Source organism: Pelophylax lessonae (assembly GCF_965119305.1).
Source record: "Pelophylax lessonae genome assembly, chromosome: 2".
NCBI classification, from domain to species: Eukaryota; Metazoa; Chordata; class Amphibia; order Anura; family Ranidae; genus Pelophylax; species Pelophylax lessonae.
The window spans coordinates 617,242,924-617,262,623 of record NC_138769.1 but is presented as its reverse complement, the minus strand read 5'-3'; the positions used below and the strand labels follow the sequence as shown (position 1 = coordinate 617,262,623).

General features: G+C 47.8%; 1 protein-coding gene across 1 annotated transcript in view; it reads right to left on the bottom strand.

Moving 5' to 3' along the window:
* Positions 1-3,518: 3,518 nt before the first annotated feature.
* LOC309547705 (RING finger protein 17-like) overlaps positions 3,519-19,700 on the bottom strand; it is a 106,985-nt gene continuing 90,803 nt past the window's right edge. The window contains exons 5-6 of the mRNA XM_082247635.1: positions 5,610-5,709; positions 3,519-3,658 (exon numbers count right to left, since the gene is read on the bottom strand). Coding sequence (XP_082103761.1) covers positions 5,614-5,709 — 96 coding nt within the window. The 3' untranslated portion in view covers positions 3,519-3,658; positions 5,610-5,613. The remainder of the gene's footprint in view (positions 3,659-5,609; positions 5,710-19,700) is intronic.

The window sequence follows — 19,700 nt, the reverse complement described above, 5'->3', positions numbered from 1 at the left end:
CTGCGTCCAACTTGCGATCGCCTGGGCCGCCATGAGAGAAGCAAACAGAGCCTTAAGCATAGAGCCCGTAACAGAATAAGTATGACGGGCAAGAGACTCCAGTCTCCTATCCGTGGCATCACGGAAAACAGGGGAACCCTCTGCAGGAATCGCAGTGGCTTTGTTCAAAACCGCAATTGCATGATCCACTGGCGGAGGCACACACCACCGTTCATCAGTGGCAGGCGAGAAAGGATAACGCAGCTTGAATTTACTTGGTACCGCAAAAGGCTTGCGCAGATCGCGCCATTGATCCTTAACAGCGCGCTGAAAATCAGCATTGCAGGGAAAAACCTGCGGCGTCCTGCGTTTTCTCTGCGTCCCATAAGCCGCCAAAGCAGCGGGGGGACACACTTCGTCCTGCAAACGTAGCGTCTGCTTAATGGAAGCAATCAACTCATCCATGATTGCAAGCTCTTCAGGCGAGCCAGGGGGAGAATTATCAACCCCCTCAACTTCAGCCTCTACCTCAGACCCCACTAGATCAAGAGAGGAGCGGGACCCCGATAGGGGGGTCCCTGCCAGAACAGCCCCATCACCTTCACCCTCAGAATCAGAGGACAGAGCAACTCTGGGCCGTTTAGTAGATTGAGCAGCCACCAGCATTTGCACCTGGGGAGCAAGGCCAGCCACAATAGTGGCTAAATCCCCCCCTGGGGGGGAAACAGCGGTCCCCTGGCTTTCCACCAATACTGTGGGAAACTTGCCCTCCTGAGAATCCATTGCCCCTGTAATGCCAGACAACCAAGGGTTAACTGCCCCCTTTTAGCAAGCGCGGCAAGCGCAGCCCACCGCACCACACTCAGGCACAATGAGACCCCCACAGGGAATATACAAACTGAGTACAGGCAATGGATAACAAGAACAGAAGGATAAAACCTGAGGAGACCCCGCTGCTGCTGCTGCCTCGATCGGTGTTCCAGGAGAGAGGAAGTGATGCTGCCAGGGCGCTCTATGTAAGCCTATGGAGGCTACAAGAAAATGGCCGCCGTGCATGTAAACCATGCGGCCGGAGCGGGCGCCGGTAAAATGGCGTCGTTTGGCGCCGAAAACGCCGCTCCACAGTGCATAAAAAACCCACACATTACATCCCAATATAAGGATACACGTTAGATCGCCGCAGCGATCGCTGTATATGCCCAAACATGCCAAGAAAAAACATGCCCCACAGCACACAGCACCTCACACTGCCCAGCCTGACACACACAGTGTCATACAGCTCCCCCCCCCCTTGCAGCCCACAGCATGCAGCCGAGAGATAGGGAGACAAGCAGTGTGATTAAAGGCAGGTTACACAGTCCCAGACTGAGACCCCCCCAGACAGACAGGTCCCCACATAAATACACTTACCTCACATGGCGTGGGGAACCCGCACAAGCGAACAAGCCGCTGCACATGAGGCAGGGAGAGTCGCAATTCAAGACGCACATAATGGAGGTTAAGAAACCGCACAGCGTCCGGTGAGGTAGCCACCTCACCAATCATCCCTGCACCGAACAGGGATGGGTCGTTCACTGTGCCAGGAGCGTTACCTGGCTGAACGCTCGATGGCAGACTGGGAAGCCACTGACCCACGACCTGCGACCAGGGGGGATCAGCCCGAGACCCAGTCCGCATGATCCTCTTCGTCCGAAGAACTAACTAATGCTGACAAAAATAACAGCTAAGTAAAGGTAGAGAGAAAACTCAAACAAAATATTAAAAAGAAGAAAGAGTCTGGGACAAAAAGTCCCAGCACAGAGAGAGCCAGCCACTCCTGACAAGCTAGACATTAAAACTGAGATATGGTTGCAGGAAGTAGGAGGGTATTGACTGAGGGGACCACCCCTTGAGGGTGGGATATGTTAAAGCTTTATTGTTAACATATTCTGTTGCCTAGCTACTCCTTCGGAGCAAAGTCTAATACCCCATATGTGACGAATATGAAGAGGCGGCGACTGTCGGAGGACGTAAGAGAAATTCAGCTGCAAAATAGGTAAATGGAAGCTGGAGATATTAATCGCTGAAAGATTACATGGGAAACTTTGAGAGACGCGCCTCTTCATGTCATGGGTGGCTGCGTCCCAGTGTTCCAGAACCTCTTTTTGATGCAAAATGTACATACTGTAAACAGTAAGGCTGGTGTGTGTGGGCTTAAAAGATGTTTCCTAAAGTTGCCTGTAGAAATGAATTGCATTCCCTTTCAAAGAACTATGCATTGAAATAGCTTTTAAAACCTAAATCAAGTTTAAACCAAAATTAGGCCCAAACACTGAATAGTAAAAAGTGAATCGTCTTACTGTATTGTAGGTGTTTAATTGCTCCTCATTTGCAGCCCAAAATACAAGCAGCAGGCTGCAGACATGTACCCACTGTTCTCTCTAGCGATATTACACCCCCCTGCCTGGTCATCAATACAGCGCTGTATTCAGCAACGTGCTCTTATCAACGAGCATTATTGGTTGAAGAACTGTGCTGGTAAAGTAGGGGGAGTGCTGGACAATTACAAAGAAAAGCAATAGCGGTTTGTAGCTTGCTGTGTCAGTTTCTTAGATTTTGGCCTAAAACTGTGGAGAAATGAAATGCCTAAACAAAATTAAGATATTCAAATGTATGCTTTCTGCTCACTATTTAAAGTGATTGGAAAAGGTAACATTTTCATTTTTTTTTAATTCAAACATATACCCCTTCTTCTTGTGTTACTCACCAATAGTCCTGGCTCCTTCCCTTTTGAGTGCCACCATAGCAAGCTACTTGCTATGGGGGCACTCGTGCAGGCTTGATCCCAAGCTGGGATCTGTGTCTCCATTGACACACACAAGGTGGCTCAGCCACACCCCCTGCTCTCTCCTCACACACTGGATTTAGATCAGGCTCAGGTAAGTATTTAGGTGGGTGATAGCCTAAACACAAAATATGTTTTACCTTAATGCAGAGAATGAATTCATGTTAAAAACTTTCTGCCTTGACATCCACTTTAATGTTTCTGCCTACATTTTGTTCTTAAAAACTTTCAAGAGAGACCTTTAATTGCATATATGAGCTCCCATTGCAGAACAACGTCTGAGTTACTGGCTGCATGTTTGTTTAAGGGTCAGCGGTTCAAAAGTTACTAAAACCAGAGACTTGTATTTCTAAGAAGTCAGTATGGCAGTGAGTATATTTCCTTCTCAACAGGTTTTTCTTAAACTATTTCTGAATGGCACTATTTGAGGAACGCACTTCTGTTCATGAGGCAGATGTGGGTGGTGAAGACCTCTGTGCTGACAACACCTAATCATTACAAAAAAAAAGTATACAATTATATACTTTGTAATGATGTCCAATGTTTTTAATGAATTAAGATTTCCAAAGCACTGCACAACTTTCTGTGTAATAATTTCAGCACACATTTATTCATGTTTTGCACACAAACTAACAAATATGAAACGGACTACATATCTAATGTATAACTGTTCAAACTCATCCGTAGGCGGATAAAGAAACAGAAATTGCATAGCAGGTAACAAAACCGACTACATATCTAATGTATAACTGTTAAACTGATCTATAGTTGGATTAAAAAAAAAGATCCATAGCAAGTAACACAATAAAAGAGGAACTCTTATCTTCAGAGTAGTATATCTTCAGTCAGATAGCTCTGTAAAAGAAAAGCACATCTTTAATCCACGTTGACCACAACAGCAAATTAAAAACATGTCATAAGTCTAATTAAACCAGGCAAATCAAGCAGTGCATACAAAACTTTGGGCAAAGTGAAACTGTATGCAAAGGGACCCCCACCCAACTCTCACTTTGGCTATGATTCCCCAGCTGCTCCTTCCACCTTCCTAGCAGGTACCAGTATCCACAGTGTGCCCGAGCTCAGTGACTAGATGCTAGACCCAAGCAGTAGCACTGGAAGAATGCTGAGGTAGAGGAAGGGGCAATGGAGGAGCTCTGGCAAGGTGAGTATTAGTGGCACAGGACAGCCACCTTACACAGACATTCTCACTTTACACTGTATGGGCAAACTGACTGTGCCTCTTTAACCACTTCCCACCCGTGCTATAGCCAAAAAAGGCTACAGCATGGGCATCCTACCAGCTGCCCCCTGGAGCACGCTCTGTGACCGCTGTGTCCTTAGGACACAGCTGATTACAGAACGTGGTAAAGAGGCAATCATGGCGGCCCTTTACCATGGGGTCAGCTGTGTCCAATCACAGCTGATCACATGTAAACTGACTGTTTATCGCAGTCCTTTGCTCACACGCTGTGTGTGTCTGAGTGAGGACAGCATTGCCTATAACCGGCAAGGCTGCCAGTACATTGTTTACACTGATTATCAGTCCAGCTTATTAGTGTCCATCGGTGCCGCCTCATTAGTGCCCACCAGTGTCATCTCATCAGTGCATATCAGTGAAAAAAAAATTTTCCTAATTTTTTAACAATCTAAGAAACTTTTTATTTTTTGTTTGTTTAGCAAACAATAAAAACAACCAGTGGCGTTTAAACACCACCAAAAGAAAGCTCTATATGTCTAAAAAAAAAAATGCTAAAAATTGAATTTGGGTACACTGTTACATGACCGTGCGATTGTCATTCAAAGTGCGGCAGCCTCAAAAGCTGAAAATTGACCTGGGCAGGAAGGGGGTGAAATAGCTTGGTATTAAAGTGGTTAAATAATATTTTAAAGCAAGCATCTCCTTTTATTCTTGAGTGCCCTGGAAGTGCCCACGTCAGGTGTTGAAGGCTCTGACATATCCCCTTCCCTGTTGGCTGATCCTTGTCACAGGTGGCTTCACTGACCAGTTGTAAGACATGAGTGAGAGCAGCCTAGATCTCACAACTACAGGCGGTGATGACTATTTGAACAATATTGTCCGGGCTGTTGAGGTTTCTTGGGTTTAAAAGAAATTAGAGCTGGCATACAGCAACTAGCACCTTAGTGACTACATTATTACTTAAGCCCTGGGGTTAACCCCGCACAGACATGCAAGACAACAAGACTTTACATAGCAAAACTGCTATGTGAAACTTCTGTTTTGCTCCACAGAAGTGCTAAAAATTAACATAGATAAAATCCTGATATCTGGCTGTTGTTGTTACAACTGTTATTTAGTTAGAGACATCTACGGTAACGTTTCTGGAACTGTGAAACCTATTTACACTATTTTTCACATCAGCTTTTTTCTTACCCCTTTAAAATAAAGTGCATATTACCTTATTTTTCCACAAACAGAAAAACGTCATACCAGGTATTTTAAAGATAATTCTAAAATAGTCTTAACCTTTGATTGCAGGGTTATAAAATAGTTTAACATCTGAGAAGCCTCAACCATGAGAAATGTTTGGTGAAAAAGGTCTGAGCAAAAACTAGTTTGTAAAGAAACTTTCAAAACCACTCAATTTCCATCTGTCCTCAAAGTTATGGGGAGATTCTGGGATTTTACTAATCCCTGGGTGCTGTGACATCTAGGGACACTATGAACCTGCAGTTTAAAGGGCATGCTCTGCACATGAAATACGTGGAACAAAAATATACAGTTGTGGTGTAGAAAAAAGGTTGCAGGTCAAGCTTACAATACATGCGGATTAAAAGATGTACATACAGAATCACTCGGGATCAGCCAGGCCCATGCTTAGCAATCGCTGGTGCGCCGGTTGCAGCTTTTCATCAAACAAACAAACAGTGTTTTCTGCAGCTCTAGGCTAGAAAGGAAAAAACATATATATATATATATATATATATATATATATATATATATATAAAAATATAAAGTCATAAAACAAGAATGCTTTCATTGTTACTCACAGACTATCTTAAAATGTAAACCTGCCATGTATATTATATGAGTTCAATTTTATTTACGGTGGTATTAAAATATAATAGACAAGAAGTCAAAAAGCAAAACCCTTCATGAGAAGAATATGTAGGCTGTCAATGCTGATCTTTTCAGAAATGTTAGTCCCTGGCTTGTCCCCTCTTCCATCACAGTCTGGGAGAAGTTTGCTATTACCACTGCCTCTTGACAGTGCTGTGCTTCTGTATCAGCAAGACATAGGATGCATCAGCATTGTGGGAGGGCAGGGGACTGCTGATATGTGCCCAATACTGGAAAGTGCCTACTATACAGTGCAGGGGATGCATATCTCCTATTTCCACATCATGGCACTTCCTGTCAGTATGGAGGCTCAGGCAGAGCTGTGACAGCTCTGCCCATCCTCAACTGGCAACAACAAATCACTGCAATAGTGGTTTCTGTCTGATTGCAGCCAATCTGTTGATGCACAGCTGCGGGGGGGAGGGATGTGGTGTCTGAATCAAGTTTCTACTGACCAAATCCAGACTAAACCATGACAGAAGAAAAAAAAATAATATCTCAAATATATATATATATATTTTTCTTTCTTTAAAATCTTTATTTGAAACAAAGGTCAAAAATAAAAACAGATGACGCGTTTCGGCATACAGCCTTGTTCCCATCAAGCAGGATGCCCATTGTGAAGTCCCGAGAAAAAGACAAACAGGGAATCCGATTGTCTAATAGAAGAAGTAGTTTTTAGATACATGCTAATAGCTTCTGACTACATCCAGGCAATGTATAGAGAATTCCTTTAGATTCTTAAGCGCAGGGCACAAGAATGACAGGAAAATAAGATTTTTGTAAGATCTTACTGTAAAGTCCTTTTCTCTGATGTCCGTCGACAGACGCAGCCTCATCTTCATGAGCTGAGTGGGTTTATGCTCCTCCCGTCAGGAGTAGTCTAGGCATAAAAAAATTTGATTACACACGCCCAGGGGGCTGTTCCTCTCGGCATAAACCCCCACTGCATGACTCAGCACATCAATTCAGTTTAAAGCAGTGAGAACAAAGAACCACCCCCAAACAGAGGGTCGGGTGCTGCGTCTGTCGACGGACATCAGAGAAAAAGATTTTACAGTAAGATCTTACAAAAATCCAGTTTTCTCTATCGTCCATCGACAGATGCAGCCTCATATCCATGAGCTAAATGGGATATACCAAAGCAGTGTAGGCATGAGGGGTGGGAAAAACGCAACTAGACAGAAACGTCAACTCCAAAAGGCTAAACTTAGCCGACTGGGCAATATGGAGCTCATCCAAACAACAGGAGCTCACCCAGGTAAAAGACCCCTAAGACAATAGCAAAAAACATTCTATCACAAAACAGCAGCCTGCAAAACCTTGCGGCTAAAAGAGGCATCCGAAGATGCCAACAATCCACCTTGTAAAATTAGTGAAAGGTGTGCACAGACGACCACCAAGTCGCCGCTGTACAAACAAGTCGCCGCTGCCTGATGGCAAAACCCCCAAGAGGCACTCAGCGCTCTAGTAGAATGCGCTTTCACAGGGAAAGGAGGAACCTGACTCTTGATTGAATAAGCCTGAACAACCGTCTGTCTGATTCATCTCGATATGGTCGCGGTGGACGCAGCCAAACCTTTGCGAGGACCGTCTGGAAGGACAAAGAGAGAGTCCGACTTCCAGAAGGGCTCAGTAACCACCTGATAAACCCTTATCGCCCGAACCACATCCAGAAAGTGCAAGGCAACGTCCTTGTGATGTTTCAGCTTAGGACATAAGGAAGGCAACACAATGTCTTCATTAAGGTGAAAATCCGACACCACCTTAGGAAGAAAGGACGGATTAGGTCGGAGGACCACTTTATCCCTGTGGACCACCAAATAAGGCGAACGACAGGACAACGCCCCCAATTTAGAAACTCTGCGGGAAAAAGAAAGCAGAGAACTCTCCCTAATATTCTCAAAATGAGGCTTTTGAGATACAAGATCAGATTAAGATCCCACGGAGGCAACAGGGATCGTCCTGGAGGGGCCAGATGACGCACCCCCTGAATGAAGGAGTGAATCAGACTATGCGTAGACAACGCCAAGCGCTGCTCAACTCCTTTTTGCAAAAAGGCCAAAACCCGAGCTATAGAAAAAAAGCGAGGGTGCAGCTGCCACGATTCACACCATAACATGTACGATTTCCACGTATGATGATAGATCTTCCTAGAGGTCGATTTCTTGGCCTTCAAAAGGGAGGAATCACCGAATTAGAGAGACCTATTTCCCTCAAAACCTTGCTTTCAACAGCCAAGCCAGTAAAGCCAGCGACCGTAAAGCAGGATGGAAGATCGGTCTTTGAGATAGCAGAACGTCCCACAGAGGAAGACGCCATGGAGGACCCACGGCCATGTTTACCAGTTCTGTGAACCAAGACCACCGAGGCCAATCTGGAGCCACCAGAATGACCGGAATGCCTTCCATCGCCACCTCGGCAGGAGAACGAGCGGAGGGAAAACATAAATCAAGCAATACTGACTCCAAGGAGCAGCCAGAGCATCTGTGGCTTCAGCCAGAGGATCCCGAGGCATGGCCACAAACCTATGAACTTTCCTGTTGAGGTGAGACGCAAACAGATCCACCTCCAGAGTCCCCCACCGGGCACACAGGAGATGAAACACCACCGGAAGCAGGGACCATTCCCCCTGATCCAATACCTGACAACTCAAGTAATCCGCTTGCCAATTCTCCACACCCTGGATGTGGACCGCGGAAAGAGCCGGAACATTGTGTTCAGCCCATAACAGAACTCGGCCGCCAGGGCACTCCGGGTGCCCGCTTGATGAGTGATGTAAGCAACGGCCGTGGCATTGTCAGACAAAACCCAAACCGGAGAGCCACGTAGCTGACTCGTCCAGTGAAGGAGACAGAGCTTGATCGCTCTCAGTTCCAGGATATTGATCAGCAAGGAAGACTCTTCCATCGCCCAAGCGCCCTGGGCACAGAGCTTCCCCAGCACTCCACCCCAGCCCGATAGCCAGGCGTCTGTGGTAATGCTCGTCCAAAACACCGGCAGGAAGGACTTGCCTCGGATAGGACAGGTGACTGGAGCCACAGAGAGAGACCCGACTTTGTGAGATGGCTCAACCGAATCTTCCGATCCAATGACTGAGGATCTCTGTTCCATCTGGACATAATCTCCTTCTGCAGCTGTCTCGTGCGAGATTGAGCAAACGGCACTGCGTCAAAGGTTCGAGGCCACCAGACCCAGGGCCCTCATGAAAACCTGCAAGGAGAATTGCTCGGTCTCCATCAGCAACCTGACTGCCCCTTTGCAACTTCTGAAGCTTGTCCAAGGGAAGGAAGACCCTTACCATTGCAGAGTCCAGGATCATCCCCAAATAGGGGACCCGCACAGACGAAGTCAGGGCAGATCTGGCGACATTATTCGTCCACCCGAATTCCTGCAGGATTCGGATGGTGATGGAGACCTTGTCCAGCAGATCCTAATGGGAACCTACTCGCAACAGGAGATCGTCCAGGTGCCCCACAAGGGAAATACCTCGGCGATGCAACAAGGCCAGGACCTTGGTAAAAACTCTGGGAGCCGAGGCAAGACCAAAGGGTAACACCACAAATAGAAAGTGCTCCTCTGCCACCGTGAAGCGGAGGAATCACTGGTGTCCCTCGAATATGGGGACACGGAGATACGCATCTTTGAGATCGATGGAGGCCGGAAAATCCCCCTGATTCAAAGATGCCACCACCGACCGAATGGACTCCATTCAAAACTTCTGCACCCGCACAAAGCGGTTCAGAGCCTTGAGATCCAGGATTGAATGCACTTTGCCCTCTTTTCTAGGCACAGTGAACAGGTTTGAATAGGAACCTTGAGAGCGGTCCTGCGGGGACACCAGCACAATCACCCCCTGAGCCAGGAGATTTCGCACAGCCTCCTGCAGATCCGTCAAACGCTCTGGAGACAGGTGAAGATTTGACTGAAAAAACCTGTACCCTGGCCAGGACCGGAATTTGATCTTGTACCCAGACAAACCAGGTTGCAAACCCAATCATCCTGAATGAAGGAAGTCCAGGGTTCCTGAATGAAGCGCAGACATCCCTCTACCCCTGAGATGGGTGAGAGCGCTTCTTCATGCTGAAGAGGAATTGTCTGCAGCACCGGACTGACCGGCCTTGGTCTTGCCCCAGGGCTTCCAAGCACCTCCAGAAGTTCTGAACGGCTTACCTTTTTCTTGCGCCCCGGAGGCACAAAAAAAACATTTGTGAGCAGAAAAGGAGGGACCCCGCTTAGCACGGGGCATCTTACCCTTGGAGAATTGAGAAGAAGAGCACTCTTTCCACCAGGCAGTCCTTTGATAAACTCATCCAATAAGTTGCCAAACAATTGTCTCCCAAAAAAGGGAGATCTGCTAAGGTTTTTTAGAAGCTTGGTCAGCCGACCAGTTCTTCATCCAAACCATGCTTCTTAAAACAATACCCGTGGCCTGAAACCCTGGCCACCAGGGGAGCCACATCCATAGACGCATCACACAGGAACACCAGAGCCTGGATCACCTGGAGGAACAAACAGTCTTGGGGTCCAAATCCATTTTGTCACCGTCTGTGAAACCGATTTTATCAAACCCGCCAGCATGTGAAGATGGCGGGAAAAGGGATCCCACCCACCTGTCCACTGGATCCGTAAAAACTGGGGAATCCTCCACAGGCACAAGGGTAGATTTGTCCAATCTGGAAACAGGACGGTCCACTTTAGGTGGCACTGTACAACGGTTGGATCCTTTTCAGCAAAAGGACACAGGCGTTTAAAGCGTTTTGGCACCACTAACACGTGCTTAACGTGCCACCATTGGTCATTCACAATATCGTGAAAGGTGTCGGGAAAAGGGCAAACCTTGCCAGATTTCTGGGACTTTTGGGAGCCAAAAGACAACCGCATCCCTGCCGGCGTGGGCTCATCAGCCAATTTTAAAGTATCCCTCACTGAAATAATCAGGGCTTCCACTAAGCGCATTCCCGCACCGCAGCTGAAGACAGGTCCTCTTCACCATCAGACTGCAAGGACAGTGACCCCTCAGGTAGGGGGGCGTCCGGGGCGACCCCATCAGCCTCTGAATCAGAGGACAGCTCCCTAGAAAGAGAAGGCAGCGGTCTATCAACCTTTTTCATGACTAAATCAACTTTAGTCGTCAGGCTGTCCAGTGCAGCTGAAATCAAGGCCAGCGACAGCGATCCGGGAGTCGCACGAAGTGGGTCTGAGGGTGATTTTCCAGTTCCAGACTCCATTATGCAAATCGCAAAAAAAATGGAGTACTGTCGCTTTAAGAGCGCAGATCGCGTTATCTGCCGCCAAGCGCAGGGTTCTGCAGGGGACCCAGTTAACCCAAACTGATATCAAAAAGTGTAGGGACATGCCTGCAGGGACCCCCAATTACGTTACCACTGCAGTAGGAAATGACCACACAGGAAGTTATGTCGCCTGATAGGGAAGTACTGCCGAGTATAGCACCAGGGCTACACAAAGATGGACGCCCATACAAAGTAATAGGAAGCCGCAGGGAAAATGGCTGCCCTATACAAGTCTATGGGGAAAAAATACATTGCCCACACTTAAGATGGCAGCGCCCACGGCTTACCATGCGGCTAGGGACCGACACATGCAGGCCTCAGGAACAACAGGGACCAGCAAGCCAAAGTTACCATTTTACCCCCCCCACCCCAGAGATCCAGAGCACTCCAGACACACAGTCCCCGCAGGTAGAGGGAAGGACACACAAAACCGGGCAGACCAGGGGGATCTCTTGGGAGGCATAAATCCCATTATCCCCAGGGGAGAGCCCACTTTCCCCCCCAAGGCCAGCAGGGGCAAGGAGGGTGCATTTACTCACCATACCATGGACCGGTGGGCTCGGCTCCGGGCAGACTGCCTCCCACCCGAAGGGAGGGTGCTGCCAGCCTATAGGTACGCTGCGACTCAATTCGTTCCAGGTCGATGCGTCCCGGCGAGGCACCCACTCGCTGGCTCGTCCTCCTCCGGATAAGGGGGCACCATCGTGCCTAGGCCTAAGTCAGGACTATAACCTGCTCACGCTCGTAGGCTAGACTGGGGGGACCATAAGGATCTAGACTGTCCAGTACGAAGCCCCAGCCGGCATTGTTGCTGGTAGATCACCAGGAAAATTCTTCCCTGAACACTAGCTAGCAAGTGAGTAAAGAGAAATAAAAGAAAATATTCTGAAAATAATAACAAAAAACTGAGACCAGGGTCCCAGCAGGAAACCTAGGTCCTACTCCTTCTCTAGGCAGAAACAAGCTGATGTGCTGAGTCATGCAGTGGGGGCTTATGCCGATAGGGACAGCCCCCTGGGCGTGTGTATTCACATTTATTAATGCCTAGACTACTCCTGATGCGAGGAGCATAAACCCACTCAGCTCATGGAGATGAGGCTGCGTCTGTCGACGGACGATAGTGAAAATGTCTTTATTGAGATGAAACGCTGAAATCACCTTTGGAAGAAAAGAAGGTCTTTGGCATAATACAACTTTGTTGTTGTAAATTTTTAGGAAAGTCTTTTTACAAAAAGGGACTGCCAGTTCAGATACACGTCTATCAAATGGGATGGCTGCAAAAAAGGCTATTTGCTGGCAAGAATCACCAAGGTGTAAATATAAAAACTACTGCACTTAATAAAAAATATTTCTAAACGAGCTGCTGGCACTACAATACAACAATATTGTTAAAAACCATTCAAACTATAAATAAATGCTGCGCTAAAGATAGAAAATTGGAAAAAATACGTTCAACATGTGTTATAACACATAGTAAAATTGCAAAATCCGGTACAAATATGTAAACTTGTGTAAAATAAAAATAACAAAAGTGCATATGTGCAAAAGTCTTTCAATAAGTCCAATAATGCTTTCACTTCCTCAATAAAAAAAGTGCAATGGTGCAAATAAAATCGCAAAGACTGAATGAATCAAAGTGTCCAAATCAAACAATAAGATCCATAGATGAGAAAAGGAATTCTGTGATCCAAAATAGGAAAAAGGAAAAACACTGCCAGTGCTTCAATCACCAAATGAAGAGAACTTGAGAGCGCTTACCAGAAATAATGGACTCGAATGCCAGTGGCAAAGAGTTGCATGAGCATTAGGTATAGAAGCCTTGTTGTAACGACCCTGGATTTATGGTCCCTCTTCCATTAACTCAGGTGCTGTGTTCTCTTATCTCCTTGTTACAAAGTAAAAGCCCCACACAGTAGCAGGCAAGAATCACGGAGCATAGGAGAGAGATGTAATCTGAAGAAGCCTGAAAGTTCAAGGCTCCTTCAGATTACATCTCTCCCCCATGATCCGTGACTCTTGCCTGAGTTAATGGAAGAGGAACCATACATCCAGGGTCGTTTCAACAAGGCCTCTATACTTAATGCTCATGCGACTCTCTGCCAGACCAAATCCAGAGTCAGCCCCAGATAATCCAACCTGTTGGACGGAGTCAGAGCTGATTTCTGCAAACTCGGCGTCCAGCCAAACTCTTGTAAAGTTTGCACAGTGATATCCAGATCGTTCTGTAAGACGGAATGCGCTCGCAGAAGGAGGTCGTCCAGGTACCCCAGTACCGCAATTCCTCTCCGTCTGAGTAAGGCGAGTACCAGGGCCAATACCTTTGTGAATACCCGAGGAGCTGATGCGAGACCGAAGGGTAACGCCACAAATTGATAATGCTCTTCTCCCACCGCAAAGCGATGGAAGCCTTGATGTCCGCCATATATTGGAATATGGAGATAGGGGTCCTTGATGTTGATAGAGGCCAAAAAATCTCCCTGCTGAAGGGAAGCCACTACTGTGCAAATGGACTTCATCTTGAATTTTTGGACTTCACAAAGCGATTCAAAGCCTTGAGGTCCAAAATTGGACAAACCTTGCCCTCTTTTCTGGGGACAGTGAAAGGATTTGAATAAAACCCCTGCAAGCGTTCCATTTCTGGAACTGGCACGATGACCCCCTGCAAGAGCAAATCTTGCACTGTCCCTATGAGGCCCTGCAAACGATCTGGGGACAGGTGTAGGTTGGAAGGGAAGAACCTTGGAGGAGGAATAGACCGAAATTCGATCTGGCAACCGGATCGGATCAATTCATGAACCGATTTCGTCTTGAATGAAGGAGGTCCAAGGATCCGGAAAAAAGCAAAGACGTCCCCCCACCCCTTGAATGGGTGAGGGCGTCCCTTCACGCCTTAGAGGACTTGGTCTGCAGAGCCAGAGGGTCCCGCGTTAAGGTCTGAGAGACCAAGGTAATGGCGAACAGGGGCCTCAAAATGGAACCTGTCACAGTGAAAAGATGGCGCTTCTTTCCCTGTTTTTTCAGCAGGGCTAAATCCACTTTTGCTACCAGGCAGCGACTGCAGGACCTCCGTCATGGCCGTCAGCGCGTACGTGGATTCGGAGGGTCCTACAGCCTCAGAGTGGGTCCGGTGGTGACAAATGCTCTGAGGGTTCCATTGAACAGCCTGGGATCACAAGATTTAGAAAAAAAGATTTTGCAAAAAAATGTGTCTCACCACTTTAAATATGGCACTACAGGTCCCAGCTAACACTGCAGCAGGAGTGAGAACAAGCAGCGCCAGTCAGCCTGCTCCATGCCGTTCTGAGAGGAATTAGAACGGCTGTGTCACCACTAGAGGCACATCGCTCCATATGACTACAGGAAAATGGCCGCCCATAGACTTCCATGGAAGTCTCCAGAACACGGCCGCCGAGTAAAATAGAACGAGGCTACAATAAAATGGCGGCGCAACACATGGGAGCGTGGCACACTAGACCCCAGGGCCTATTACAAATATATTAGTCAGCAAGGGGGTGGCTTATCAGGGACCCCCCACCTAGACAGACAAAAAAGGGTGCTACATGTTGTGGGAACCGCCACACTGCGCTCCCAGCCCCTACCAGCCACAGCTCCCCATACACATTCCTCACAACCAGCACTGCACTCACAAGTCAGACTGAGGGGGGGGGGGGACGTAAGGATCTAGAATATCCAGTGCGTCACTCGGTCCGGCAGTTGATTGCAGTTGTCCTAGGAACAGCTTGATTGTAGAAGGAAAAAAATGCAAAGAGGAAAACATTTTGTTTAAAATCGAGAAAAAATGGCAGGACTAGAGATCCCAGCAGGGAGCTAGGTCCTTACTCCTACTAGGCAGAAAACAACTGATGTCATAGAGCAGGAAGTGGGAGTATGCCCCCTAGGACTGCCCATGGGCATGATCAAAGTCTTGTTAACTTTTGATAACCCCATATCCACCGTGTCCTACTCCTAGGAAGAGCAGCATAACCCAACGGTCAATGAAGATATGAAGCTGTGTCCATCAATGAAAGAGACATTCCATTTAAAAAGGAAAAAATGCCAGGACTGCAGATCCCTGCAGAGAGCCAGGTCCTTACTCCTGACTAGGCAGAGAAAGCTGGAGTCCAACAGCAGGAAGTGATGGTATACCCTCTGGGACTGTTCCAGGGGTGTAACCAAAAAGGTTTCCGCCTCGTCTACCTCCTCAATAGACAGCATTAATCCCAATGGTCAGAAGACTTGAAGCTGTGTCCGTCAGTGAAGGGAAAATGGGATTTTTTACTTACCGTCGGACGTAGCTGCTGCTTTAAATCATACATGGATGGGTAATAAGTCCCCCCCACTAGGAGTGACAAGAGAAGCCAAAGGCTTTGACATGCCCAGGGAGGCGGGGTCCCTGGGTTATTACCCCTGGCCTCACCGTTGCATCTTCAGTTTAATTGCAAGCAGTGAATAATAACCAAAACCCAACTCTTCAGAGAAAAGAGGGGTGGGAGCTATGTCCGTCGGTGGAATCAGAGAAATGGATTTTACGGTAAGTAAAAAATCACATTTTCTCTTTCATCCACCGATGGACGTAGCTGCTGCTTTAAATCAGACGGATGGGACGTCCAAAAGCAGTAACCACTGAGGGGTGGGGAAAGGACAAACTTAAAAGAATGCAATTCCCACGACTAACATAGCCAACTATATAACGTGGAGCCAACAAGCAACAACTGGGGCTCAATTGTAGCAAAACCATAAACGAGAAGGAAAAGTAGACTGCTCCTTAAATGGTGGCCTGCAGATCTTTGCGGCCAAAGGACGCATCCGAGGTTTCTAACACATACACTCTGTAAAACTTGGTGAACGTATGTACAGACGACCAAGCGGCCACCTTGCAAACCTGCATCACTGATGCCTGATGGCGGAAAGCCCAAGAGGCACTCAACACCCGTGTAGAATTGCCATGACAGGGAAAGGAGGAACCTTGCCCTTAAGAGAATATGCCTTCACCACCGTCTGTCTGATCCATCGAGAGATGGTTGCCGCAGACGCAGCCTGACCCTTACGGGGTCCATCCGTATTCACAGAGACTTACGAAAGGACTCAGTAGTCTCCAGATACACCTGTATCGCCCGAACCACATCCAAGCAATGAAAGGCAATTTCCTTAGGATGTGAAGGTTTCAGACAGAGTGACTGAAGCACTATGTCTTCGTTCAGATGGAAGTCTGAAACCACCTTAGGAAGAAACGACTGATTAGGCCATAACACTATCTAATCCCCGTGTATTACCAGATAAGGAGAGCGGCAAGATAGTGACGCTAGTTCAGAAACCCTGTGCACAGAGGTGATAACCACCAAAAAGGCAACTTTCTGCGACAAGGCGAGCAAGGAAATGTGTATTATATTCTCGAAAGGAGATTTCTGAAGAACCAAATTAAGGTCCTAAGGAGGAAACAGAGACCTTCTGGGGGGAGCCAAATGGCGAACCCCCTGAAGAAACGTACGAATCAAACAGTGCGTAGCCAAAAGGCGTTGGAAGTACACAGCCAAGGCCAAGATTTGACACTTAAGAGTGCCCAATGCCAAACGTTGGTCAACCCCTTGCTGTAGAAAGGTCAGGATCCTGCTAATAGCAAAGGATCTAGGATACAGCTTCAGTGATTTGCACCAAGCAATGTACGCTTTTCACGTACGATGATAAATCTTCCGAGAAGTGGACTTCCTAGCCTTGAGTAAGGTAGGGATCAAAGAATCGGACAGACCCGTCCTTTAACACCTTGCTCTCAACAGCCAAGCCGTTAAAGCCAGCGACTGTTAAGCAGGATGGAAAATCGGACCCTGAGATAATCTTCCCTCAGAGGAAGTGTCCACGGACCTGTGACCTTCAGCCGAATCACGTCAGCGTACCAGGATCTCCGGGGCCAATTGGGAGCCACCAGAATTACATGAATCCCCTCCAACTCTACCCTGCGTAGCAGGCGAGATAAAAGTTTCAGTGGAGGAAACGCATAAATTAGCCCGTACTGGCTCCAGGGAGCCACCAGGGTGTCTACTGCGTCGGCCAGAGGATCTCTGGGCTGAGCCACAAATTTTGAAACTTTCCTGTTATGTCTGGAGGCGAACAGGCCCAAATACGGGGTCCCCCACCAGAGACACAGCTGGTGGAAGACCTGTGGATGCAGGGACCACTCTCCCTGATCCAGGGCTTGACGACTCAGGTAGTCCGCCTGCCAATTGTCTACGCCGGGAATGTACACGGCAGATCGAGCTGGGACGTAGTCCTCTGCCCAGCGCAGGATCTCGGCTACCTCTAGAGCTGCCAGGGCCCTCCTGGTGCCCCCTTGATGATTTACATATGCCACGGCCGTGACATTGTCGGACTCGAACAGAACACCCCTTGAGATTGTCCGTCCAGTGTAACAGGCTCAACTTGATTGCTCTCAGTTCCAGAACGTTAATTGGGAGCTTGGACTCTTCCAACATCCAGGTCCCTTGAACATTCAGGGGGCCAGCACCCCCCCCCCCCCAACCGGTCAGACAGGCATCTGTTGTCACCACCGTCCAGAATACTGGGAAGAAGGATTTCCCATGGAGAAGATTCGGAGAGCTGAGCCACCAATTCAGGGAGTCCTTGGATCTCCGACTCAAACTAATCAGACTATCCAGGGATAGAGGATCCTTGTCCCATTTGACAAGGATCTCCTGTTGCAAAAGTCTTGTGTGGGCCTGAGCATATGGTACGGCCTCGAAAGAGGACACCATCAGGCCCAGCACCTGCATAGATGACCTGAGAGTCACCAGGTCGCAAGCCAGCAGTGACAGAATTGCTTCCCTTAACTTCTGTAACTTCACAGGGGGTAGAAATACCTTTGCCGAAGCTGAATCTAGGATCATCCTTAGATACTCCAGTCTGGTTGTTGGAACCAGGGCAGATTTCTGAAGGTTGAGATTCCAACCGAACTGCTTCAGAGTGTAAATGGTCACCTCCAAATCCCGTTCCAATGTCACAGACGAGTCCGCTCGGAGAAGATGATCGTCCAAGTACCCCAGAATCGTTATTCCTTTCTGTTGTAACAGAGCCAGGATAGGGGCTAACATCTTGGTGAAGACCCTGGGAGCAGAGGCGAGACCAAACGGTAACGCCACAAATTGAAAATAGTCCTTGCCCACCGCAAAGCAGAGGAATCGTTGATGACCCTGGCAAATAGGGACATGGAGATAGGCTTCCTTGATCTCGATCGAGGCCAACAGGTCCCCCTGATGCAAGAATGCCACCACTCACCAGGGACTCCATGCAAAATTTCTGGACACGCACAAAGCGGTTCAGAGTTTTGAGGTCCAAGATTAGAAGCAATTTTCATTTTCCGCCCGAAGTCTGTTTGGTTTTCTGTGACACGGTCGCACGAAAAACTGAATTTTTGTAAAATCTTACCTGTAAAATTCCTTTCTCTGAGTCCTCCGACAGTCGCCGCCATCTTCATATTCGTCACAATGGGGGTATTAGACTTTGCTCCGAAGGAGTAGCTAGGCAACAGAATATGTTAACATTAAAGCTTTTAACATATCCCACCCCCGGGGGGTGGTCCCCTCAGTCAATACCCTCCTACTTCCTGCATCCATATCTCAGTTTCAGTGGAATAGCAGTTGAGTATACAACCAAACCCCAAAAGAGGGGCGGGGGCGGCGACTGTCGGAGGACTCAGAGAAAGGAATTTTACAGGTAAGATTTTACAAAAATTCCGTTTTCTCTTACGTCCTCCGACAGTCGCCGCCATCTTCATATTCGTCACAATGGGGACGTCCCAAAGCAGTGCAAACATGAGGGGTGGGAAACGCAGCCGCGCCGTAAGGCAACGCAGTCTCCACATCAAAGAAAGGAACCTTACCAAAGGAAGGAAACCAGCTGGGCAACATGAAAAAAACTTGCTCAACAGGAGCAACAACCCAGGAAAAGCAAATAACCCAGGGATAAAAAACATATCCCAAAAAGCCAGGGGTCCAAAACAAGGGACCCTAAGGAACTGTCGCACTAAGAACCTTGCGGCCAAAGGAAGCATCTGCCGATGCCTGAACATCCACTCTGTAGAATTTTGTGAAAGTGTGTACGGTCGACCAGGTCGCCGCCTTACACACCTGGGCCACAGAAGCCCCATGACGACAGGCCCAAGACGTACTCAGAGATCTAGTAGAGTGCACCTTCACAGGCATAGGGGGAACTTTTCCCTGCAAAGCATATGCCTGTTCAATGGTCTGTCTGATCCATTTGGCGATGGTAGAAGCCGACGCCGCCATGCCCTTCCGAGGACCTTCCGGAAGAACAAACAAAGAATCCGTCTTGCGAAAAGACTCAGTCGATTTAAGGTAAACCCTTATCACCCGAACAACATCCAAAGAGTGCAACCTCACCTCCTTCGGATGTTTAGGCTTTGCGCAAAGCGAAGGCAAGACAATATCCTCATTGAGATGAAATTCCGAAACTCGCTTCGGAAGAAAAGAAGGATTAGGTCGCAAGACCACCTTATCCAAGTGAATGACCAGAT